This window comes from Spizellomyces punctatus (assembly GCF_000182565.1).
Source record: "Spizellomyces punctatus DAOM BR117 chromosome Unknown supercont1.16, whole genome shotgun sequence".
NCBI lineage: Eukaryota > Fungi > Chytridiomycota > Chytridiomycetes > Spizellomycetales > Spizellomycetaceae > Spizellomyces > Spizellomyces punctatus.
Window position 1 is genome coordinate 260,067 of NW_015971552.1, and position 23,101 is coordinate 283,167.

Consider the following 23,101-nt stretch of genomic DNA (forward strand, 5'->3'; position numbering starts at 1 on the left):
TATCTGCATCGGATGGATAATACTTGGGTAAAAGTGGGCTGTGTTGTATGCATGTTCAGGTTCTCTGGGATCCAGAAGGCTGTGATACCTTGTTCTCAAGTTAGAATTTGGGTAACCTAATATGGGTAACCTGTCAGGACTTTTTGAACCCGTCCACACACATGGAATACAGCATGACTGTTCAATACTAAAAATCTTATCTGTTCTTACTCTCTTTTGAGTCTCTCCGTTCCTGTGATACATGCGTTTCTCTATATAGCTTGTATAGATTACAAATGACGATGTTATCCCAGTTCTAGATATCATATTGAGGCGTGGAAACACACCAGAATATCAGTTGAGATATATCTGTTGATACGTGAGGGCAAGATAGACTTGTCATAAATCCACACTGATTTATCAACACCTATCTGCAATTGGAGTCCGCAGGGAGAGCAGGTACACACTGCCGGCTGCCTCGAGACTCGCCATAATATGCAAGGACGAGTCTAGCAATCATTTCACACCAATGGCCGGTTATGGCGCGCTAGGTCACAATTTGTTGAAATCTCGTCTTGTATCGCTTGTGGAGCACCACTCGAGGATGGTAGGTCCCGATCAGCCCACTCTTTCAGACGCATTACATGTACTGCACAAAATAACCAGTCCAGTATCATTGTCGAAGGTAAAGTCAGGCGTGCCAGGACAGAGTTGCCTGAGCAGAGGGCCTATGATGAGAGCCAGGTGATTTGTCACAATACAGGAAATTGGACTTACTCGTGATTGGAGGAAAGTTGTCGTATTTGGCGTTTAAGAGTCTCCACTGAGAACGGAGATCCAGTGCGAGGATCTACTCGCAGGTTACAGGAAGAGCAGACTATTTGGTTTCCGGCTATAGTCATCACTCCCTGCCGGCAGACAATGCACGTATCTGAAGAATCTGGGGCCCCATAACCTGGTATATCATCATCCATCATAATCATATCAATGTCTTCCTCTTGATTTAACGAGCTCTCGTACACCGCAAGGATCTGATCATCCCACGTCTCAGGTCCCTCCTCATACCCTGCCGTCTCAAGTGCTAGTTCCCGCAAGATCTCTTCCTCGAAAACCAAAGGAATAGATCCTTGTGCATTAGCTTCTGTTCGAAACTGTTGCCACTGACTGGAAATGAAAGAACGGGCCCACTGAAAAAGGGCGAAGAATGGTATCTCAAGCAGATATCGTTTGAATGTTCAGAGGTGCAGTTTCTACCTGTTGCTCAACAATTTCATCCCAGTTCTCATTCACCTGGACCTTTGGACCATCTTTCAGTGGACTACTGGCAATATTCCCAAACCTCCTCCGCCGAACTTCTGCATCGCGAGACTCTTTTACTCTGCTTAAACATTGGAGCCTGAAACGTTCACGCCATGTCGGTGTACTAGGTGATGAGGGGGATCCAGTGCGTTCGGACCGTTCAGACGGTGAGAGAGGGGAGGATATATGTGGTGCGTAGGGTCGCTTGACAGGTGTTCTTGCCGGACATTGCGTATGTGCCATTGGGTCTAGTCGCAATTAGTGAATGAAGTGGGGCGAAATCCTTTCCTTGTCCGAAATCACGTTACTGTACTGTACGTAAGCAATAGGTCACGTGGCTTTTGGAATTGCCAAGAGGCCGTCTTACTATTGGAATATTTATTTTCTAAAACACAATTCTACAAAATAATAGTAATCAAAAGAATGGTCATCTTAAGCAATCAATGGACGCTTAATATGCAGTTATTTGCCGGGTGGTGATAGGCCTATCCAAGCCGGGGGAATTTTTAACTGTTCGCAGAGCGCACGACCAAAGAGCTTGTTATCGTGAACCAGGAGGAACGGCTGAATGACGGCACCCACTATAACCATCGTGTGGCCAAAAAAATCCATAACGTACGGGCAAGCCTTTCCAGATATTGCCTCTGAAATGTCGAACATTATGATTATTCCACTGCGGATTCCAAACGGTACAACTAGTCTTACCGTATGCAAACATTGTTGCATGAATGCACCATCCAAACATGAACAGCCCGACAATACGGACGGAACGCCGAAGAACTTCTCTCTCCAAGCGCTGGGTTTTTTGCTTTCTTGTCATGCTTTTCTTTGTAAAGGACACCCGTTTGCTGCGAGCACCTTGGCTATTCTCCTCTGCCTGGTCATCAAGGTCCCCGTTTCCAAAAAAACTCAATGAGAATTTGATATTCTCCCTAAGTCGCGCCCAAAATCCCCCACCACCGTCCGCCGCAGGCACCATTTGTTCATGTTGCGATTGATCAATCGTACTGTTTCCATTTGAAGACATCATCAGTTCAGTCTTAATCATTCCGCTCAGCTCATTAACTTGTGATCGAACGACTAGGAAAGTTTTCCCGTAGAATACAACCGTCAGCACCATTGTCGAACTCAACATGATGATGCAGAAAATGGTATGAGCTAGAGCCAGGGGTTCGCGGGTATACCATGCCCCAGAGCAAGCGATCTGGGCTGGCCGCAAGACGAATCGTCCAGTAAGCCAAGGGTATGTCCCGATGAACAAACCAGGTACCCATGTCATCATTGCCATTACGATCATGATCGGGACGGTCACTTGTCTTTGCTATAAAAATAGATTTTCAGGAATTTGATCGCAAGACCCCAATCCCCATTATTTTGCCAGCAACTAACCTTAACAATGACCAGATATCTCTCGATGCTGATAGTGAAAGTTGACATCCCCGCCTCAGATCCAAACCCCAACCCACTCCACCCTTCGAACGCGCAAAAGTTGGCCGAGGCAAACTCCCCGTGTATCGAATTGTAGATGGTTATGGGCGCAGAAAATCTTAAAACAGCGACAATATTGAAATAGCCAGGAAATAAGATAATAGCCAGGGATACAGAGCATAATTTTGGTACTCACCCGCCAAAAAGCATGTTCGCAATAACCATCCCGAAAATAACCACCATGTTTGAAGGCGTCCATAGTCGGCGATCGCGACAAAACACATACAGTATGACAAAGTTGAAAAGGAAACAAAGTGCTAACAAAATCCCAACCTTTCAGTTTCGAGACGAAGGCAAATGAGTCACAACTACCGACCCCACACAAAATACTTTTTTACTATTCTCTTACAAGCATGCTAAGAATTTGCGTCGATCTCGACGTAGGCACAGGAAAGTCCTGGCTTTCAATTCCGGTGTACATCTTTGATATCAGAAAAATGTAGTTGGATTTGGATATGCCGTGGGGACAGAACGGGTCAGACACAGACTCTTTAAAATGTTCCTCATGTCTATTATAAACCACCCAGGATTAAGTTGGCTTTGTCAATGGTTACTATTCTGTGAGGGTAACCGATCCTCGGACAATAGGGAACCGAAATCAGGACTCGTGGCATCTGCAAGCAAAAAAGGAGCATGTGGGCAAATGTTGACTCTAAAATTTCCGTTTACGGAAGATGCGTGAAATATTTATGAGGGTTATCCCTTGGATGCGAATGAGATCCTAGCCAAATATTCCTCTATTTAGAATAAGGTGCAGGTTAAATACACTAAGGCAAACCTTATACAAAGGTTTATCCTTAAGAGTATTTATCCCTTAACCCACCTATCCAGTGGTGCATGTGATCCCAGCAACTCCCGCCCAAGGCATACGACCCTGTTGCTCTCTCCGGGGTTTCAGGCACTGCGATGGAATCCAACTTTCGATAACATTCATAATCTTTGTTGAAACCACTTCCCTTGTGGTAACTAGTTCACATGCAAAGGATAGGGGTATATTCAACAAGGATCAAAAACAGCATTTGGCCGTATTGTGTATATAACAAAAGAAACAATCTTCCATTTACTTCATTGATAGCACATGCCTCACGTCGTCGACATATCGCAAGGCATCCAAAAAAAGTAGCATATCCAGCAACGCTTCGTCCCGCGGGTCGCTTATCCAGCCCTCTATTGGTATTCCATTGTCTGGAAAGAGTCACAACAGCGGACGAGATCAGGAGCGAGATCAATAGCATGTGCATAACGTCGTACGAGATCTCACCTTCATTGTCTTGGTAGGATATCGGAGAATTATCCACTAAACAAACCTGCGACAAGTCGGGTTCGACGATTGCGAGGTTCTTAATGTAAGTTCCATTGGAGTGTCGGCAGGCCTTGACCCCGTAGACAAGTCAGCTAGGAATGAAAGGACTATGCCAAAGCATTCGATACTCACCTGTCTGAAAAGACGCTGGGAGACCATATTCCGCCGTGGGTCTAACCAGTCAATAACCGGATCGGCATATTCGGGCATCGACGCCGTAAATATAACGACATTATACCATTCGCTGACCTTGGAAATGGAGCACAAGATTATGAAGATCAGTAATTGCTCAATAGAATGAGAGCCGTATCAGTACATAAAAGCCACCTTCTGGAGAAAAAAATCGCAAAACGGTCTCTTGAATACATAATATAAACACACATGACGGTCAACCGTGACCTCGACTACGTGATCATAGTTGCGTGAGTGTCGAGATGTCGAGTGAATAAGAGTCTCGTCCAGATCTAGCACTAGAGTTTTCTTTCTACAAGGTATGGAGGGAGTTCTGCGAAGGGTATTTTGTGTAGCAGACCTCTTCACTGGTGGCGTTTTAGACGCTCGAGGTCCACGTAAATGTCCTAGTTGACGAGGATGTTGGACATCGCTGGCATTGGAGTCCGAGTCGGTAATTGAGTCTGATTCGGACGAGGAGGAAGATGAAGAGGATACGCCACTTCCTGAGGAACCACTTCCCTGCTTTTCCTTCAGACGCCGAGACCTTCTCGGTGAAGGGCTCCCTGTCGCCAGCTTTCCTTTTGACACTTTCCCCCCACGGCGTTTCGCACTAGCAGCCTCACTCGTACTCCCAAGTCGCACCCTCCCAGCTTGCAAGCGCTGCCTCCAACTTGAAACTGGCAACAAACCGATGAAAATCCTCAATATCCATTGTATACTCCATGTGAGATATGACCAAAGGGTTTCCGCTGCTTGGGTTAGGATTGGCTCCGTAGCATCCTCGCTCGGAACAAGTGACACACCAGCTTTGACCATGGTATAGCTCATGGCAGAGTGCAGAGGGGAAAGGTTTGGAGCCCAAAGGTGGTGGACTTCTATCGTACTGCGCAAAGCCACTCTAGTCAGTGTAAGGTTCGGGAAGCATAGAGGAATATGCAGCTAACAGCATTAACTGAACAATTCCCACCTACGTTCTTAAACCAATTTTAGAACATTGTGTGATCCGGCGGGGAGATGGGAACACTGTGTATGGAGAGTAATAATATTGAGCAGGTGCGAACCAGCGGACGAGTCACTGGCCACGTACGCCTCCCTCTTGAGGCTAGTATGAGGCTCAGGACTCGGATGTCGTATATCCAAAAGTTAACGTAAAGTGTTATGCTGCTCGCAGACCTACGGTTCAAAAGGTCATCCTCCTTTTCATAGACTTTTTCAATGATCCGGACTCAAACTCTTCTTTAATGTTAATGTTTTGAATAGTCTCTGGTCGCTGCTGTCGAAGAGCTTGGGGATATACACGTGACATGCGTGACATGACATCCAATGCAACTCTTTGAGATGCAACTGAACTTGTGCTAACTTAAGAGAATCGAACTCATGCCGCCAACAGCATTTCGAGTGTGCAGAACGTGCGCTCTACAGCATTATGGTCAAAGCCGGACATTCTTCTCCTTCGCAAAGGTCTTCCGCTCCTCAACACCACCTCCTGCTAAAGATAGTCCAAATGTTCCGGTCCCGCATACGCCTTTCACCAGGCTACAAAATGAAGACGAACAAGAGCTGTACGATGATCTAACGGACAGGTTTTTGGAAAAGCTGAGGATGACGGACAATGCCGAGGAAGCATGGGAAGACTACTCAAAACTGGTTGAAAGCACATTGGAGAAGGTCAGCTATGGTTCTCTTAATGTCTTCATGCGGAGGGCGATCTCCAGGGCGGCACTGTCTCACCTCACAAATCTAGTTCAACCTCTCGATCCTCTCTCACCACCGGCTCTTCAAAATGCTGCAGCTAACACCTGCGCCTAGGAGTGATTCTAAAGCACACGTCATGTCAAGCATCGTCAAAAAGCTGGCGTGGTCTGCCAAGTCAGAGGAGTATGAGCGGTTGATTCAAATTCATGACAAGCAGGTACATTGAATAGTGCATTCAACTGTTCTAATCCCAAGAATCGAAAGTGACAAACACTACAATCTGTAGAATGATGTATCGAAAATCATCTCTCTGATAAATGAGATGCGACGAAATGGTATTCGTCCTACCATTCGTGCGTACAATCACCTCATTCGGGTTTACATTCGTAACAACAACTTGAAGGCTGCTATGAGCATTTTTGAAAAACTTCGAAATACGAGCGAAACGGATGAATCCGCAGATCCGCATCTGAAACCCGACGTATATACTTACTCCTCGCTTATTCGTGGACATTTGGAAAACTCAAATCATTCCGCCGCGGATCGATTATTTGGAGAAATGCGAGCATTGGGTATCGGCCCTAACCTTGCCCTATTCAATGCGCTGATGTTGAGTTATCTTCGGCGAGGGCGAAACGGAGCGGCTCTACGTCTCTTTGATGAGCTACGCAAAACAGAAAGCTTGGCACCTAACATTGTCAGCTATCGATTGCGCGTTGCAGCGTACGTGAATAGTGGAAATACGGTCGCGGCTCGCAGGGTGTTAGATGAGATGATATCGGGCAAAGATCCCCTTGTGCCTCTGCCAGACTATGCGATATGGAAGATGGTGATTAAGGCGTACGCAGGCACTGAGAATTTGGCGATGGCCTTGGAACTGTTACAATTAATGCAGGAGAGATCTAGAAGATTGTCCAATGAGGAAGACACAACTGTGGTAGCACCGAACGCCAGTATATTCTCAACAGTAATTGCTCTATGCTGCCGACAAGGCGAGATTGCAGACGCACAAAGGTTGTACGATGACATGCTACGCGAAGGAATGCGACCAACGCCCGCGATATGGAACACCATGATCGCCGCACTTGCTAGACACGGAGACGCGGTGTCAGCTAGGCGACTGTACAGCGCAGCACGGGAGAGCCAGGCGACCCTGAACGTTGATACTCTGGCAGAGCTTGTTCGAGCTTACCTCGCTAAAGGGCAATACAGTGCGGCAATAGAGATTGGGGTAGATGTAACCAAATTGGACGCGGCGGTGACAGCGGAAGCGATATCTCTTATTACCGAAAAGGTAGTTTGTCCTGTCGTGGAGGCACTGAGTTCTGATGGTCGTCATCTCGACCAAGCAACTACGCTGGTGCATGCTGTGATACGACAAGCGCAACACTATGGAGCACCATTGCCTTCATTGTCCCGACTGTATTGTGCTTTGATGGACGGGTATGCAAAAGGTCCGAAAGGGTGGGAAAGGACTATCTTTTTGTTTCGTGAATACTTGGGACGCGGTGGTGAGAGAGAAGGGCCAATTTCTGATCTATTGATCAGACTGGCCAGTAAATTGCTGGCCCACCCTGCGAAGATCATTTTGGAAATGGTGGCGTCGAAGGAATTATGCCCGACTGTATCTGGATGGATTCAGACTGTCGACGCGCTGTTGGATAGTGAGCGACAAGACGAACTCAGGGCATTGTTAAGTGGATTGAAAGGACGGGATGAGGCGACGGCGAGATTGGGTTACGTAGTACTAGACATGGTTCTGGATAGGATTGATACCAGACACGATCAAACGGTTGCGAATACAGTTGACGGCGATGAAACGAAGAAGGAACACATGTATGCGTCCCCTGGGTTGGGGGAGGAGGAGATTGAGCAGATTTTGGCGCTTATCGCGAGACGATTAGCTCCTACTAGTTGTTAAAACCAATGTAATGTACACTTCATGTCGAACATATTTACACTTAAAGTAGGACGATGGCTCTCTAAAGTCAGCATGCTTCGTTACCGAGCATTTCAAATTCCGACGAAGCGACCAGGTCTCCACGTCTTCAGTATGGTCATTAGTATACCAACCACGGAATCCATGCGTATCGAAAGGGCTTACCGCTGCTGTCGCCAGTATTCCACAACCAATTGTCCAGTTCCCATCCCCAAAACAACGGCAACAAACAGCTGGACACTGAACGACATTACCACCAACATTGTGAGGTACTTGCATATGATATTGGCCACGTAAATCATTGATCGACATATGATAAACTTCCACGGTGAGACAGCGTGGTTCTTCCTGTATAATGTCTGATGCGATCCCGTAAAGTACTCATACGCGTAGGATGTTAAGCGCTCTGTCCAGCAGAGGAGAATAGTAAAGGATAGGGCAAAGAACAAGGTTGACGTCTGTCAGAAGTCGTCAGTGACAACTGGTGTGCGCTAGCGACGTCAAGTTCGCCATACCGAGCTTGATATGGTCAAGTTCTTGAAGAGCACTTGAACACCTGTCAAGTCTGAAAAGGGCCGATAACAGGGTTACTGAAATGTTACTAGTAAAATCGATCAGCGGGATTCCTCGAACCTGTAATAAAGTACGGCTGCCACCACATTTTCGAGTCCATGGTTGAGTAATGTGGAGTGTTCAAGCCGTGGCAAGCAGCCGATCGGGCACTGAGGTAAGTACGTGATACAAGGTTGCACAACGCGTTACCATCTCAACCATGACAGTGCCAAACTGGTAGCGAGATCTCCACTGTCTTCTGCAAGTTATCATACCAGCACCAAATGCCGCCATGACAGTACCACTCACGTAAGTCATGTTTCTGTTTCCGTCCCACATTCCAGCATACGACAGGAGTTCCGCTCCATGGCCATGCAGACCATCCTCTCACCATCCTTCCATGCAGCGACCGGGCGACCTTGTCAACCTGGCTGAAAAATGAGCTTTCCCCAAACTCTCGAACTTTGTTGGAAAGCGAAGGATTTTGGACCCCTAGCGTTGATCTCAGCCAGATTTTTGACTATCTCTCAAGAAGGCAGTCCGATCTATACTCCGCCGATTCGACTAGGCGACTGGCCCACGCGGAGGTTAGTAAATGATTGGTATTGGCAGGCTTTGACAGAGGGTGAAAAGTCGGATAGTTGACTATGAGATTTGAGAACATCTGGTTTCTCTACGACACCGATAGTTGATAGTCACGTGATCATACTTGTCCTGACTCTTTCCCAGTTGAGCTGGGCTGCTCTAGGATGGGCTGATGCGGACAAACAAGACCTTTCCGTGGATATCAGAGAGTATCTTGAATCCTTGATATCAAGGCTCATCGAGGAAAGGCTAGATATTGAGGTGGATGACAACATTTTATGCGCGGTGTTTGGCACAGTGGGGCGGGCAGTACCCTTCATCAATCCGACACATCATCAAGAGAAAATGGAAAAATGGTTCTCTCGCTTAGCCAACTGCGTGATGATGAAATCTTCGCAATCTTATTCACTGAACGTTATTTTAGCGATGCTTAAGGTATGTGATAAATAAATATTTTTGGGTACGGCTGCGTTCAACGTCATCGTGATTGACATCTCCCACCCATTCGCCTATGGAGTGTGTAGAGGTTATTTTGAGCTATATCGCTCGCATTGAACACAATTCATCATCGATGACACGATCCTTGACGACCATATGGGAGGTGATGAGTCGCCTTCGTCACAGCCAACCTTGGCAAATTCGTTCGATACTGGTACAATTGTTGGGCCCATATTGGAGACTAGAAGTACTGGCGGCGAACAATGAGGGGAAAGAGAAAGGTACGGTTTTCGGTTCCGGATGTCTCTTTAATGTGTGAACTAAGGAACTTGCAGATATTTATCAAATGTGGATGGACCTTATGCAAGATGGGGATGAAAACGTCCGTCTCGCTGTTCTAACAATGGTAGAGCAGCTTTGGAATGTGAGTAAACGGGTCGAACACCATTTGCGACTGTCGGTACCCTCTGACACGTCATTGATACAGATAGACAAGAAGCGCAATCGTGACGAAAAATGGATGGATTTGATCTTTATTCCATCAGACAACGGTTTGTTGTTACGCCACGCTGCGAAAATGGTAGTAGTCGCTTGCCACGACCGCGGCTTTGACCTTTTCTTGTACATAAATCAGGTGAGTAGCAATTGAAATGTCATCGAGTTTTCATCCTTAGCAAAGATAGCGTGCTGATATCAGCTTTCAGTATATATCCACACTTGAAGATTTCTCAGAGAGTGAACTGCAGGTCCGGACCCACCCAAGGGATATTGCAAAGCTTCGAGCGATCGTCACGCATTCGAATCTTCTGAAATCAGAGAGTTGGGCAGTGCGCCTTTTACGATTGACAGCAAAGCTCTTTGCAATTCGAAAATCGCACCCCGACCTACGGCCGTCAATTAAGTACGACGTATTACTTTGCAAGGGGGACAGAATTCGAAGGGAAGCTTACATCGCACCATAACAGACAACTTGCATACGATGTCGCCATGGTCCTTCCACGTCAAATCCTCAATTATATTCAGTGGTCCATGCTGAGAGACGACGAAGACGACGACTCGCTGGTGAATATTCTAACCCACTTGCCCGAATTATACCGCGCTTTACTAATGCGACTCATGTAGGTCATGGAGCTGTTCACCCAGTTGCATAGTCTGCGTGTACCTGCGCAGATCGGGCAACAGCTCCTGTGCACCGTCGACATACCGACAGATAACCCTCGATCCATGTCGACGGATCAGCTGTTGGCAAATCTAGCACACATGTTGGCAGTCCCACCTCTTTTTGCCAATAATATGGATGACGGTAAGTACAGTTCACTTTCATGTTCCTTAACACTGTCTTAGATAATCCTTTCAATGCTGTATAGATCCCAGTACGGAGACCTTGACGATGGCAGACAAGTTTCGACGCCGATCACAGCTGTTCTTTGAATTCATCCATGTTGTCATTAGTGGCCTCACTGCTGAAGATCAGGATGCAGAGGTAGGTTGGGAGATATCTCAAGCATGGTACCTATATCGCGTCATTTATGCTTCTGTCGTCAGCGTTTAAGTGATAAAACCATGTACCACCTCCTTGTAAGCTGCGCTACATTTCTTGGGGATGAACGAAAACGTTGGTGCGATGAGGCATCACATCGAGCGGCCGAAGGTCAGTAGCTAATGCTTTGTTGCCGCTAAAACAGACACTGAAGTGCAGCGACGTTGACAGCGACGCTTTCATGTCTGCTTTCTTATGCGAAAAAGACCGACTCTAGAATTCAGCGCATTCCACATTTGGTCAATCGTTACTCTGAACGGATCCTGGAAGAACATATCAAACCGTACTTTAGGCATGCAAAGGTGGATGATACTGGTCATCGGGTAATAGTCAAAAAAGGAACCCGGCAACCGGAGGACGAGTTAGGACGATACTATGATCAGCAGCCTTGGAAAGTGGAAAAGGTGGAGTGCGTAGAAATCTTGTCGTGGACAATATTGCAGTTGGAGGTAATACCAAATTCTTCATTCCATGTTTCGTTTTATAGCCGACTTACGCGCAGCCGCTTTTTAGCATGGGCAATTCGGCCCTCTGCAGCACCATATATTTCCTGCATTGTTGCAGTTACTTGATGACTACGATCCGATCTATAAGGCGATCGGTGTTCGGCTGATCCAACACGCTATTGTTGAGAATTCGACGCCGATGGATATACGGCGAACCGGACTTGGGGACGTATTTTTTGAGGTAACTTGGCGATTGACCAGTTTCGCTAGTATAAACAGGATGCTAATAAACCGATCTGGATAATGCGAGCAGTCGCTGCTTCCATGTTTGACATATCATAGCGATCAGCCCCTTCTCTTCGCCGCTATTACATGTATTGTCGATATCATTCCTGTGATTGAAGTGAAAGATTCTGAGGTGTACCATGACAAGTTGGGAAAATTGGTGGAAGACGGCATATTGCGGAACCTGACCTTTGCTATCGGAGGTAATTTTATGGTTATACGTGTAAGTATCCTCCGATCCATTTGATAAGGTTCCCACAGCACTGATTCTTGTCATTATGCGGGTAGGCACTAATTCGTACGATCCCGAAACTCGTTAGCTTGTTGGACGTTGTAGGCATAAGATTCCTGCAGGTGGGTTCTGCGTGGTCGCGTATTTGGTCTGGGTAAATCTGACAGCGTCATTCCCAGCCGCTGCTTGGTATCTCATGTGAGATCTTGGAACTACATCAGCACGATGTAACAACCCAACTCGCCGCTTGTGATGCCATCATGGCTTTAATGCGACAGTATTGGCCGCGGTTAGTAAGATTTCGTTCTAAGCTTGTCGCAGTAGCTTATGATTTAATGAGGCCCTACCCAACAGAATTCATGCGTATCGTGGCTTGATCTTGAAATCAGCTGCACATGCGTGGCGAGGCATTATGCGCGGAGAAAAAGGCCGAAATGATGTGGAAAACCAAGGTATTATGGAACCCAGCGGTCTTCTGCAGGATACGCTGACTCAATTGCTGTCGTTAGATCTGCGTGAAGCTCTGAAAGGGATATGCACGCTTTTAAGAGAGATTTGCCGGGAGTTGGTAGAGGTACGTCGTCCTAGTGCCTGTTTTCCCTTCTCGCGCATCCCTCTAACATCTTTTTTACTTGATTTTCTTCCTTCAGGCTGACTTCAAATTGTTATTGCATATGGATCGCGAAATGTATGGAAGCTTGGTTGGGCATTAAGGTTGTTCTTGTATAGTATGGTTCCTTTCATTCTTTTGGTCCTGCACTGATGATTGTAAATATATTAAATATCATTCCAACCTTGAGAATTTGGACTTGCATTGTTTGACCATGTATGTAGAAGCGAGGCGGCCGATGTGTCAAGTACTGATGATTGTAAATATATTAAATATCATTCCAACCCTAAGAATTTGGACTTACATTGTTTGAGTATGTATGAAGAAGCGAGGCGGCCAACGTGTCAAGTTCGTTTACGTCATGTCTAAATTGCAACTTGCGATCACATGGAAGTTCAAGCCTGCCATTGTAAAGGCACTTTTACCAGTCTTTCAGTACCACGCTTGGTTCATCCAAGAATATATATGACGGGAGCGGGGGCAGGAAGAAGATAGGAGTTGCAACGATGACATAGGCCACTGTCGACTTCCACTGGAGTGAGGTATGTCTATTCGGTTATAGGTTCATTTCACTATGCTATATTACCCTAACCTACTCAAAGGCAGTCTCTAATTTACCGAACATTAATGCAACCTCTTCGAGGCTCATAGTACCAAGATTTGTCCCATCCCGCCTTCGTACAGTAACCTGTTTCGATGCCCTTTCCCTTTCTCCGGCCACCAACATGAAATTATATTGCGCCTTTTGTGCCTCCCGAATTCGCTTTGCAAGCGAATGATCTGTTTCGTCCACGTCCACGTACCAAAACCGTTTATTACCGGCAGATATGTCAACACCACGTCCGCTCAACTCTTGACAAACACTTCGCGCGTAATCCTGGTACTCCATTCCAACAGGAATGACAATCGCTTGTCGAGGACTTAACCAAAACGGCCATTTCCCGGCATAATGCTCAATCAAAATTGCCATCATACGTTCTATACTTCCCAGAATAGCGCGATGCACGATGACAGGGGGATGAAACCCCCCGTCCTCTGCCTGGTACTTCAACCCAAACCGCTGCGGTAATTGGAAGTCAAGTTGAATGGTAGCGGTTTGATGAGCACGGCCCATGGCGTCGTTCACCATTATGTCGATCTTAGGCCCGTAAAACGCTCCGTCCCCCTCCTTTATCGTCCAGTCGCGTCCAGTGGCATTGAGAGCAGTCCGCAATTGATTCTCTGCATCCTCCCATTGGGAAATAGTGCCAATGTAATTTTGGGCGGGTCGTGTGGAAAGTGTTAATTCGTAGGAAGGGAAATTGAAAATTTTGTATACGCGATCAATGAACTGAAGAGTGGATATGATTTCGGAGGTTATTTGGGCCGGAGTGCAAAATATGTGTGCATCATCTTGGTGAAATTTGCGCACACGCGTTAGACCAGTCAAAGCTCCCGAAGCTTCGTTTCTACGACAACCAAAGCATTAAGCACCAGCTATGATCTTTCACTTCTACACATCGTTCAGAAACTTACCTATGCAGGGGGCTGAATTCCGCTAGTCTCACCGGCAACTCGCGATACGATTTGGCCGTGTTGGCAAAGAGCAAACAATGTCCCGGGCAGTTCATCGGCTTTAGTCCGTGGATTTCTTCGTGCTCTCCCTCGGTTTGACCGTCCCCACATGTATGGCCCCCACCAACCACAAACATATCCTCCTTATAATTCTCCCAATGCCCAGACGTAACCCACAAGTCTTTGTTGAACAGTAACGGTGTCACAACTTCTTCATAGCCAAATCGTCTGTATTCGCCTCTTAGGAAATCCATAAGCCGCTGTACTATTCTTGTACCGTGCGGTAACATGAAAGGAGATCCAGGTGCTAGAGAATTTACACTGAATAAGCCTTGCTTCTTCGCTATGAGACGATGATCCCGCTTCGCTGCATCCTCCTGGGCTATTTGCCATGCCCGAAGCTTCTCAACATTCGAAAAGGCAATTCCGTAGATGCGAGAAAGAGGTTGATGTTTCGATCCCTGTGATGCATCCCACTGTGCACCGCCTGTTCGCAAAAGTTTATGTGCACGTAAATAGCCGGTATGTGGGACATGAGGACCGCGACATAGATCAATGAAGTCGCCACAGCGATATAAGGTTACCGACTCAGTCGGTGGGATACGGGAAAGGAATTGAAGCTTGAAAGGATTGTATCGAAACATGTGTTCCGCAACAGATCGCGAAACGACCAGCCGCTGAAACGGTGCTTTTTTCTTGGCGAATGCTTTCATTGTTATTTCCAAATCTCGTACATCTGCGTCGGTGACGTTATACAGTTGTCCATCAGGCTGCACAAGTTGAGGAATTTCATCCATGCCCGTGTCCTCGCCGCTCAACCCTCTTCTTACCAAACCATCATAGTAAAATCCTCCAGATTTCAACGAGGGACCATCGCATAACAACAATTCGTCTCCAAACTGTTTCTCCAGAGCCCATCCCAATAAGTGTGCCGAAGAATGCCATAATGTCGTATGGGCTAACTCAGAGTCGGAATGTGTAGGAATTAATTGGAGTGTACAGCTTGCTTCGATGGGGCGGCTGAGGTCCCATGGATGAGCCTTATTGAGCACTGCCAGAAGGTGAGAGTCGGACGCATAGCCTACGTCTGAAACAGCTAATATAGTTGAAATCAGTTGAGACTTAGGCATTCGTGGGAGGAAGCGATCCTAGCGCAAGTTTGACCACCTTTCAGAACATCCAGCGGTGTCAGCACACCAGCGATTCCTGTAACCATCTTTTTTCCCTCAACGTGCACTTCAATATCAACAGACTTCTCCGTGAACTTGTCCTTTCGGACTTCCTCGTCCCAAATGGCGAGTCGCTGCTGTACATAACTGCTTGCCAAACCTAAGTAGTCGAAGTTGCAGGTATTACGTTATCGAGACCAGTGTTCGAATGGGAGCATTTACGCACGTAGCAGAGGATAAACTCTAACGGGAAGATTGCTATGACTGACTGGTCTACGCAGGCCAAAGCCTAGACGTGTAACAGTAAGCCGTTTCATTTGCAGGTTGCAGATCCATGCCTGTAAATTGCGGGAGGATGGGCATCCTACATCTTGTTGCCATGGTTGTGTCTCATGTAAGCGACTCCGCCTGTATTACCCTACCACCAATAAACAATTCAATTCCATCAGCCTTTTAAATTGTTGAGTCGAACCCCTCAGGGTCTTTGGCCGCATCTTTTACTCCACCAGTACCGTGCAACGAAGGTAGTCCTCCCGCGCGGTCCTTTGCAGCATCTCTTTCCAATATCTTCTTTGTTTTTCGCGTGTATTGTCTCACGGCGGAATCTTGAGCTATTCCCGCAGCTTGATATGCGTGATCACGCTCATGCTCCTCATAGCCGCGCGGCTCCTGATTATCGATAGCTGCTTCATCCACGACCACATAGCGGATGTTCGTACCAGGATATTCATAGAGTGCATGCTGTAATATATTTTCCTAACGTACAGCAAACGATTAGCATGAGATTGATTTTTGAGATAAAGCATCGAAAGTTTTCGCCAGTACCATGATCCTTCGGAGCCCTCTAGCACCAGTCTTTTTTGTCACGGCTATCTCGGCAATCTTGTGCAGCGCTTTTGAATGGAACAAGAGTTCCATCTACAGCACAAGGCCACTTTAAAATCATCTAGAAAAAAAATGTCGTTTCCCATACTGGAACTCACGTTGCTGCATCGGAAGATCCCCTGAAATTGTCTGGTCAAAGCATTCTTTGGTTCAACCAAGATGCGCACCAGCTCTTCAGCACCGAGAGGATTAGCGCTCGCCATTACAGGGAGTCTACCTGCATAATTGTTAATAATAGATCCCGACTTCAATCAGGACAATGACAACGCATTTTCCATACCAACGAACTCTGGTATGAAACCATACTTGATTAAATCCTCTGGTTCGGCGTACTGTAAGGCATTTAATACCACGGGACTAGACTCCTCCTTCCCCACATGCGCTCCAAAGCCGATCGACTACGCGGAGAAGAGAAGTTGTCATGTAAGCGTGGCATCCCCCAGATGGTAACCTCACTCCACCTACCCCCTTTGCTCCCACCCTATCCTGTACAATCTTATCCAAACCGACAAACGCGCCGGAACAGACGAACAAAATATTTGAGGTATCGATCGAGTACACCTCCCCTCCTTGCGCTGTATTTCGCTTCGCACTACTGGCTCCCGGCTTCACAGTTACATTCACAACCGTCCCCTCTAACATTCGGAGTAGCCCTTGTTGAACACCCTCGCCTGATACGTCCCTTTGATTTGGATTCGCTGAATCTGTTCGTCTGGCAATCTTGCTATATCCCGAAGAAACATGAAATCAGGAACTGGCGGTGTGGGTTTCGGCACATCCAGAAGAACATACTCTATCTCATCAATGAAGACAATTCCTCGCTGTGCTCTAGCCACATCAAAGTCCGCGTTTTGCAATAACCTGTATATGCACACTTCCACATCTTCTCCTACATAGCCCGACTGCGTAAACGGGGTCGCATCGTTCATAGAAAATGGAACGTCAAGGACTTTGGCAATGGTACGAGCGATGAGGGTTTTCCCTGTACATGTCAGGTTAATACCAAAGAAAAACCTGCAGCGCTGTTTTGATAAACATACCTGACCCAGTTGGCCCAATAAGCAACACATTGCTCTTGTCGATCAAGACGCGTTCGTCCGGGTCGGATATCATTCGCTTGATCTGTTTTGGATTTGGGTTGAACCGTGCTTCTGAAGCTGGTACATTAGTCACAGTTGGACTCTCTGAGGAGTAGATATGCGTCTACTCCAATCACTGTTACCCACCTTCTCGTGGATCTTCGGATTGTGGTTGGACCATATTCGTCCGAACTCGAGCATGATGATTGTAAATAGCCACGGCAAGTGTTCGTTTCAGCTTATCTTGACCAATGACATAGTCGTCGAGATATCTTCGTATCTATGAAGAAGTAGAAAAGCTCAATCTCAATGTCCTCAACGCATCTTACAAGCTGTCCAAGTGTACCTCCATTGGGGTTGGAATAGCGGACTCTCCGCTGGCGTGTCCCTGCTCCGTATCCTCTTCCACCAACATCTGCGCCTGGGCCCCACTTAGTTGACTTCTAATACTATAAGAGGACCTTGGTGCATGCGCCTGCAACAGCGGATCGACTTCTGCGGTCACTGGCCGCGCTGGTCTGATTCGCGCTTCAAGCCTTCCCGAGCGTCCTGAAAGGGGCAGCTCCTGCATGTGGCGACCTGATGGTACTGGCTCCCCTCTCTCACCTCCGCATGCATTACCATCTGTCCCCGACACATTGGATAATCTTCTTTGCCACCCTCCTCTGGCTATATTAAAGGATTGGCGACGCATGGCTCCCGTGGGGTTTACAGCAACCGCTGCGTGACGAGGGATTGAGGAAACACGCATGGTGCCAAACGTCCAATAGAAGGGAACAGGTTGTCAGCAGGCCGAGCTTTCAGAACTTTCAGAAAGTGGTCTTGTCTTTTTCGAAAGAGACTGCAGCTCCAAACGTGAACAATACGGCTGGGTTCTGTAAAAAACCCTGGTCTTGGAGAGCTTTTTCCAAAGAATAAGGTAGGAAGGCCCGGCGGGTACCGATGCTGAAGATGAGTAGAGTAGGGCTGGGAGTGCGTCGCAAGAGTTCAACAAACAGAGTGCAATAAAATGAGTCGGCTGGCGGTTTGCTACCATCAATTCATCACGCAATTGCAATCCCTTGATGCGTGACTAAGTCCATGACTCAACTTGGCACAAACTCATGCACAAGTTGAACTTTCGTACAGCGAGACGCCCGACCAAGATGCCCGTCCAGTTGTCCCCTCAGCACCAGGAAATCTATTTGCAGTATCTAAGTGCAAAGGAAAAGCAGAGTCCTTCCGAAGTGCCATTCAAGTATCTATATGAAGCCCGTAAACATTTGGTTCGTGCATCGCTCCCAAGTCCACCATGACAATGGAGCAGTAAAGCTGACGGTCAAAAGGGGGCTATAGTACAAGCTGAAAAATGAGCTGGAAAAGGAAGAAGAGTCTGGATCCAATTACTCAAAGGAACAGCAGGTAATCGGCTTGACACCGGAGTAAAAATAGATAAACCTGACGCTATCTCCCTATTACAGCGTCTATTACTCGCTGTCTTTGACTACCTATTGGGCATAAACCACATAGATAGCGAGGAGCTATCCCCGGGTGAAAAGGCACTCACAGCTAGGTAAGCAGTTAAACGCGTGAAAGAATGCAATATACACTATCGGCCTCATCCATAATACACAAATCTTAGCTTGGAGGTTCTTAGACCACATGCTGTCCAACCTCTATACTGTTCAATAGTCTTAAACACACTCAATCAGCTGGGAATTCTCTGGGCAAATTGGTCGTGAGTCTTCCTTCGAAATCCATGGACAACCAAGCACACCCAGTGACATCGTTCTTAGGGATGCACGTCGTGCGGCAACTTTCTTGGAAAAAGCGGAAGAATTGTATCACGCTTATGCAAAGGCTGTTAAAGAGCCCCCAGTACCAAAGTAAGGCGCGAAGCTGCTGTTATGCGACCGCTGCAGGAATTTATATTTGATAGTCCATTCGATGTAGCGATCACTCTCACTCCAACAGAGTGCTGGGATGAACTTGACAATCTGCACACGCACAGTTTATACTATTTGGCGCAGGTTTATGGATCTCTGGGTCTGAAGGATAAGGCAAGAATGTGCAGTCATGAGTACCTAATGGCGCACTCGCTAACTGCGCTTTGGTTGCAGTCTGCCGAGTACTGTCGGATGACGTTGATGCGGCAGCTTGGACGCAAAGACCTGAATCAATTGGTTGGTAGAAAACACGAATCTACCAGGAATTGTTCGCAGGCACTTACTTGACACACTCCAGACTTGGGCATTGGACTGCATGACATTGTCTCAATATTATACATCAATTGGTGCCTTCCCTTTTGCTCATCATTGCTTGAGTAAGTATCTGTCGAGACACACTAGTCTCACCTATAAGAGCCTACTGAATCCCATATCTCTTGTGAAGCGGCTGCTGAATCTATGCTTTGGAGCATGAGTGGCGATGGTGTGTCGCTTGATTCGACGGAACAAGCAAGATCTTTCCAGCGAGCAAAGGCAGATTTATCGTAAGAACTAGAAGGGACGTGTTTGACGCATACCGTCTCAGTAACCTTGTTTTGCGGCATTAGATGGATATGGGGAAAGTTCTACCTCAATGCCTTGGAGGTGTCGGCGTAAGTTCTTGGGATTCCGCTGAGAGTAGATCGATTTCAGCTGAGAAACAGCCCACCGCTGCTTTTTATCAGCGAACGTCACGTTGAATCTGACACCACAATTGAATCCTCGCTCTCGTAAGTGACTGCTTGTATCGCTCGGTTGACTGTCTTGCTGATCTGGTTGCCAGTATGAGCTTATGTGGCATGCCCCTTTTCGACATCCAGCGGCCTGCCACGCAACCAGTACGACCGGTAGTTCCATCCGCTTTTGCACAAAGTTATACCGAAGCACAGCCATTGTTTCTTGAAGGTTTGCGCTGTCTTGAAGAGGCGAAAAAGTTCTTCGTTATCGATGGGTTTGTGACGGATCATGTGGGAATAGTGAAGGTACATTCCTTCCTTAACAGAGAGTGCCCTTTAGATTAATCCTAAAACCCTACAGGACATGTCTCAACTGTACAAGCACCTTGGCGCTTTCGAGTCAGATCCTGTACGCCGAAGGTACACACATGCATCGCTCCCCTTCTCTTAACTCGTCTGATGTATTGGCACAGCGCACTCACCCAGCGCTGTGCCCTGCTGCTTACACCCCTTCTGGAGTCGTTGAATCCCGCTCATTTTCTGGACCTTGTGCAAAGCGTTACCTACGAGCTTAGCACGACATACGAAGCGCTAGTGGACAGCCGACTTGCTGTATTTGAGAATGTAGCTGAAGGATTACCGTACAAGGAGCGAATCGAGAAAGCGATAGATATCAATAAGTTGTGAGTATTCATTTTCAAAATGTGAAAGGACTTATTGACTCGCCTTCGGGCCTTGCTCACCGATGAATCAGAATTGAGAAAACCATACAGTACTCCACGGCTTTCATCACTCTATATGCGGATCCACAAACTAAACTTCTACCAGAACCTTTTGACGATGCAGACGATGCGGTATGTAGTCTACTTCCTCACGACATTGGTCTGTCGTTTTCTAGAGATCATTTGTATTATTACAGCGTGCTGTTATGACCGCGACATGGCGCATGGCACGGCTCTGGGCGCGTAAGATCCCGGTTCCGGAAAGCGAAGCGGAAGCTGATGAAAATCATCTGAGGGGTCTTAAAGCTACATATCTCAGGAACAGGTAAGTGTTCCTGGGCTGTATCTTCGTGGACTTACGGGGTAAATGACTGTCTCTGTTCACGTTTACAACAGCTTGGTCGCATACACCCAAATCACAGCGTACTATACACAGTTTGGCATATCTGGGTTTGAAGACGAGATGGAAGTCATTAAAGCCATGTGTGACTTGCTACCGCGGCACATCTCTGAGGTTGAAAAGCCAGTGTCATGATATTCAAGAGCTTTCGTACTTGTGGTCTCTCGTCTGCTGAAGGGAAAACCGAAACCCCCGCCTTCGTAGGTAGGCACCTAACCGGTTAGAACATACGAAAATCTTCTGGGCAAATATGGAAGGAACTATCGAAGTGATTGGGACTGGTGGCGCCGCTTCTTTGGGGCGGGACTATAGATAGTAGGCTTAACTGCATGATCTGAACACACAGCGGACACAACGGACAAAAAATAGAATGCCATGAGAATCTCTGCCAGGCATACTTTTCTTATACAATCTGGAAAGACGGATAAACAGAAGGGGCAGTCGCCATACAAATAACACCTTGCAACCTTCAATTTCTTTTACAGATATTCCATTCCAATCCCATGACTCAAACGTTCGCTGGCTAGGGAGTTACCTCCATGTAATTGTCTTCTCACTCCACCACTCCGATTTATCAAGAAATAGACCGCAAAATGACGATAGACATGGTAATGCAGCCGCCAAATTGTTTCTCCCTTTCGATTCCTCTGCCTGGTTTACTTCTTTCAGATACTGAAAACAATTGTTCACGATTCCATTGGGGTGCCCTCGCTGTCCTGAGCCATATATTCGTCCAGTTCGTTATCGAGCTTGCTTGCAGCATATTTGGTATCCTTCATCATAAAGCTTTCGAGATCTCTGTCGAGAGCTTCTTTAGACGGCGGGGCACCACCTCGACCTCCACGACCGCGTCCACCACGAAATCCACCTCGACCACTACGAAAAGTGTTTCTTGCCGCAAAACCTCGTCCAAAACTCCCTCGACCACGGAAAGCGCTTCCTCCCCTTGCAAATCCTCGGCTGATTTTGGCGACGCCTCCACGGGCCACATGTCCATTCAGGCCGCCGCGCGCACCACGAAATGCACTAGCGTTAACAACGCCGCGATTCGCCATTGGTTTACCTCGGCCCAAACGATTGGCCATTACGGTAGCTTGACGGCTGCCGGCCTGTCGAGAGGCCACGCGAGCGATTTCAATTTGCCTGAATCTTCATAAAACATATAAAATAAGGAACCGGTGAGTATAACTATGAAGTTGAAACAAAGGAAAGGGGACAGGGTAACAAACCTATCGGAAAGTGAACTGTTCGCTTGCGTACCAGTTGAACCGTTGGTACCCTTAGTAACCACTACACGACGAGCAGGAGCGCCGTTGGCAGCATTTCCGTTCGCTGGTTTCGTCATGATGAGAATAGGAAGCCGTTGGTCAACTAGAAAGAGAAACGCACAGCCAAAGATGTGCCATAATATCAGCATAGGAAATGCAACTACATCAGGCCAGCGGAGGAGGTTAAGGAGACGGTCGATAACCACCAAAGTCAGAGGCATGTGTTCTTGCTGTCTCCTAACAATTTTCTTCTGGTAGCACACTGGCGATTCGGAGGTTTGCAAAAAGTCGCACCGATCGGCACAAGGTGAAAGTTCCCTCGACGCTCGCTTGGCTATACCTCGCTTGGCCATCGCTCGCCATGATATCCAACCACGCTTTTCCCACGACAAACGCAAGATCCACAACGATCTCTGGCAGCGTTAAAGGAGCCTTCACCACCCCATCGTCGCTGAACTTAACGCCTCTGACCAAGCTACTCGAACCCTCTCCCCAACCTTCTCCACAGGCAAAAAGTGGCACTCGGAAACAGCGAGCTCGTACATTTCTAAGACGGCCAAAATATCCAGTTGTTGAACGCAATAGGCGATCGAGACTCGTCTCTGGTCTGGTGCTTCCGACGGGCTTCAAATCCGAGCGTCCACCGTACACCTTCGCAATGTATATTCAAGCTGAGAAGATGCAATCAGACAATCGGCCTTGTGAAATTTCAGTTGGTAGAGATCCTCGCGATGTGGTTTGAGTTAAGCAGGTGAAGTCAAACTGTCCAAACTGCGCGCTTTGATACCTCACGTGATAGTAGTGGCACAGCACCTTTC

The 23,101-nt window shown here is 47.2% G+C and overlaps 10 protein-coding genes across 11 annotated transcripts; 3 read left to right on the forward strand and 7 right to left on the reverse strand.

Moving 5' to 3' along the window:
• Positions 1–597: 597 nt before the first annotated feature.
• SPPG_07526 (uncharacterized protein) lies at positions 598–1,521 on the reverse strand (the record flags this gene model as incomplete). The annotated part of the gene is made up of 3 exons (XM_016755691.1): positions 598–694; positions 757–1,166; positions 1,234–1,521. The coding sequence occupies 3 exons, from the start codon at positions 1,519–1,521 to the stop codon at positions 598–600; spliced, it is 795 nt and encodes a 264-aa protein (XP_016605174.1).
• A 119-nt stretch (positions 1,522–1,640) lies between these two features.
• Positions 1,641–2,949, reverse strand: SPPG_07527 (uncharacterized protein; the record flags this gene model as incomplete). Its single annotated transcript, XM_016755692.1, has 4 exons — positions 1,641–1,922; positions 1,984–2,599; positions 2,668–2,824; positions 2,903–2,949. The coding sequence occupies 4 exons, from the start codon at positions 2,947–2,949 to the stop codon at positions 1,741–1,743; spliced, it is 1,002 nt and encodes a 333-aa protein (XP_016605175.1). The 3' UTR covers positions 1,641–1,740.
• A 673-nt stretch (positions 2,950–3,622) lies between these two features.
• Positions 3,623–5,482, reverse strand: SPPG_07528. 2 transcript variants are annotated; one of them, XM_016755693.1, is made up of 6 exons: positions 5,421–5,482; positions 5,215–5,266; positions 4,397–5,126; positions 4,202–4,318; positions 4,028–4,139; positions 3,623–3,951 (listed from the first exon to the last, which is right to left on the reverse strand). In XM_016755693.1, the coding sequence occupies exons 3-6, from the start codon at positions 5,069–5,071 to the stop codon at positions 3,827–3,829; spliced, it is 1,029 nt and encodes a 342-aa protein (XP_016605176.1). In that variant the 5' UTR covers positions 5,072–5,126; positions 5,215–5,266; positions 5,421–5,482; the 3' UTR covers positions 3,623–3,826. The 2 variants fall into 2 exon arrangements, with proteins under 2 accessions (XP_016605176.1, XP_016605177.1); XM_016755694.1 differs by having other exon boundaries at positions 5,215–5,482.
• On the forward strand, positions 5,431–7,915 carry SPPG_07529 (pentatricopeptide repeat domain-containing protein). The gene is made up of 3 exons (XM_016755695.1): positions 5,431–5,911; positions 5,988–6,155; positions 6,225–7,915. The coding sequence occupies exons 1-3, from the start codon at positions 5,621–5,623 to the stop codon at positions 7,857–7,859; spliced, it is 2,094 nt and encodes a 697-aa protein (XP_016605178.1). The 5' UTR covers positions 5,431–5,620; the 3' UTR covers positions 7,860–7,915.
• Positions 7,436–8,632, reverse strand: SPPG_07530 (uncharacterized protein). The gene is made up of 4 exons (XM_016755696.1): positions 8,511–8,632; positions 8,393–8,442; positions 8,043–8,335; positions 7,436–7,984 (listed from the first exon to the last, which is right to left on the reverse strand). Exons 1-4 carry the CDS (start codon positions 8,548–8,550, stop codon positions 7,927–7,929), a joined length of 441 nt encoding a protein of 146 aa, XP_016605179.1. The 5' UTR covers positions 8,551–8,632; the 3' UTR covers positions 7,436–7,926.
• Positions 8,633–8,694: 62 nt separating this feature from the next.
• SPPG_07531 (uncharacterized protein) lies at positions 8,695–12,748 on the forward strand. Its single transcript, XM_016755697.1, has 19 exons — positions 8,695–8,738; positions 8,836–9,016; positions 9,159–9,449; positions 9,532–9,733; positions 9,788–9,876; positions 9,940–10,086; positions 10,157–10,353; positions 10,418–10,514; positions 10,575–10,755; positions 10,820–10,935; positions 10,998–11,103; positions 11,164–11,441; positions 11,506–11,679; positions 11,752–11,946; positions 12,012–12,077; positions 12,135–12,244; positions 12,310–12,407; positions 12,465–12,529; positions 12,606–12,748. Exons 1-19 carry the CDS (start codon positions 8,722–8,724, stop codon positions 12,666–12,668), a joined length of 2,673 nt encoding a protein of 890 aa, XP_016605180.1. The 5' UTR covers positions 8,695–8,721; the 3' UTR covers positions 12,669–12,748.
• A 409-nt stretch (positions 12,749–13,157) lies between these two features.
• SPPG_07532 (threonine-tRNA ligase) lies at positions 13,158–15,605 on the reverse strand (the record flags this gene model as incomplete). Its single annotated transcript, XM_016755698.1, has 4 exons — positions 13,158–14,013; positions 14,081–15,215; positions 15,287–15,448; positions 15,515–15,605. The coding sequence occupies 4 exons, from the start codon at positions 15,603–15,605 to the stop codon at positions 13,158–13,160; spliced, it is 2,244 nt and encodes a 747-aa protein (XP_016605181.1).
• Positions 15,606–15,741: 136 nt separating this feature from the next.
• On the reverse strand, positions 15,742–17,823 carry SPPG_07533 (ATP-dependent Clp protease, ATP-binding subunit ClpX; the record flags this gene model as incomplete). The annotated part of the gene is made up of 9 exons (XM_016755699.1): positions 15,742–16,044; positions 16,114–16,206; positions 16,272–16,390; positions 16,454–16,571; positions 16,639–16,897; positions 16,966–17,155; positions 17,214–17,324; positions 17,400–17,532; positions 17,599–17,823. The coding sequence occupies 9 exons, from the start codon at positions 17,821–17,823 to the stop codon at positions 15,742–15,744; spliced, it is 1,551 nt and encodes a 516-aa protein (XP_016605182.1).
• A 513-nt stretch (positions 17,824–18,336) lies between these two features.
• Positions 18,337–21,456, forward strand: SPPG_07534 (uncharacterized protein). Its single transcript, XM_016755700.1, has 17 exons — positions 18,337–18,517; positions 18,588–18,653; positions 18,713–18,804; positions 18,874–18,969; positions 19,028–19,117; positions 19,171–19,291; positions 19,352–19,414; positions 19,476–19,554; positions 19,623–19,722; positions 19,786–19,830; positions 19,903–19,947; positions 20,001–20,199; positions 20,255–20,313; positions 20,367–20,576; positions 20,648–20,747; positions 20,813–20,940; positions 21,012–21,456. Exons 1-17 carry the CDS (start codon positions 18,356–18,358, stop codon positions 21,148–21,150), a joined length of 1,794 nt encoding a protein of 597 aa, XP_016605183.1. The 5' UTR covers positions 18,337–18,355; the 3' UTR covers positions 21,151–21,456.
• Positions 21,387–23,035, reverse strand: SPPG_07535 (uncharacterized protein). The gene is made up of 3 exons (XM_016755701.1): positions 22,827–23,035; positions 22,245–22,386; positions 21,387–22,164 (listed from the first exon to the last, which is right to left on the reverse strand). Exons 2-3 carry the CDS (start codon positions 22,358–22,360, stop codon positions 21,702–21,704), a joined length of 579 nt encoding a protein of 192 aa, XP_016605184.1. The 5' UTR covers positions 22,361–22,386; positions 22,827–23,035; the 3' UTR covers positions 21,387–21,701.
• Positions 23,036–23,101: the final 66 nt, after the last annotated feature.

Coding starts and splice junctions, on each gene's coding strand:
- SPPG_07530 (XM_016755696.1), bottom strand. CDS start 8,550: ATGGACTCGAAAATGTGGTGGCAGCCGTACTTTATTACAG. Junction 8,443..8,510: donor GCAGCCGTACTTTATTACAG/GTTCGAGGAATC, acceptor GGCCCTTTTCAG/ACTTGACAGGTGTTCAAGTG. Junction 8,336..8,392: donor ACTTGACCATATCAAGCTCG/GTATGGCGAACT, acceptor GACTTCTGACAG/ACGTCAACCTTGTTCTTTGC.
- SPPG_07528 (XM_016755693.1), bottom strand. CDS start 5,071: ATGAGCTATACCATGGTCAAAGCTGGTGTGTCACTTGTTCCGAGCGAG. Junction 4,319..4,396: donor GCGATTTTTTTCTCCAGAAG/GTGGCTTTTATG, acceptor TCCATTTCCAAG/GTCAGCGAATGGTATAATGT. Junction 4,140..4,201: donor CCCAGCGTCTTTTCAGACAG/GTGAGTATCGAA, acceptor TACGGGGTCAAG/GCCTGCCGACACTCCAATGG.
- SPPG_07531 (XM_016755697.1), top strand. Junction 11,104..11,163: donor ATCACATCGAGCGGCCGAAG/GTCAGTAGCTAA, acceptor CGACGTTGACAG/CGACGCTTTCATGTCTGCTT. Junction 11,442..11,505: donor GGACAATATTGCAGTTGGAG/GTAATACCAAAT, acceptor GCCGCTTTTTAG/CATGGGCAATTCGGCCCTCT.
- SPPG_07535 (XM_016755701.1), bottom strand. CDS start 22,360: ATGACGAAACCAGCGAACGGAAATGCTGCCAACGGCGCTCCTGCTCGT. Junction 22,165..22,244: donor AACAGTTCACTTTCCGATAG/GTTTGTTACCCT, acceptor TGTTTTATGAAG/ATTCAGGCAAATTGAAATCG.
- SPPG_07529 (XM_016755695.1), top strand. CDS start 5,621: ATGCCGCCAACAGCATTTCGAGTGTGCAGAACGTGCGCTCTACAGCAT. Junction 5,912..5,987: donor TTGAAAGCACATTGGAGAAG/GTCAGCTATGGT, acceptor TCACAAATCTAG/TTCAACCTCTCGATCCTCTC. Junction 6,156..6,224: donor TTCAAATTCATGACAAGCAG/GTACATTGAATA, acceptor TACAATCTGTAG/AATGATGTATCGAAAATCAT.
- SPPG_07534 (XM_016755700.1), top strand. CDS start 18,356: ATGCACAAGTTGAACTTTCGTACAGCGAGACGCCCGACCAAGATGCCC. Junction 19,723..19,785: donor CGAGCAAAGGCAGATTTATC/GTAAGAACTAGA, acceptor TTGCGGCATTAG/ATGGATATGGGGAAAGTTCT. Junction 20,941..21,011: donor GCTACATATCTCAGGAACAG/GTAAGTGTTCCT, acceptor CGTTTACAACAG/CTTGGTCGCATACACCCAAA.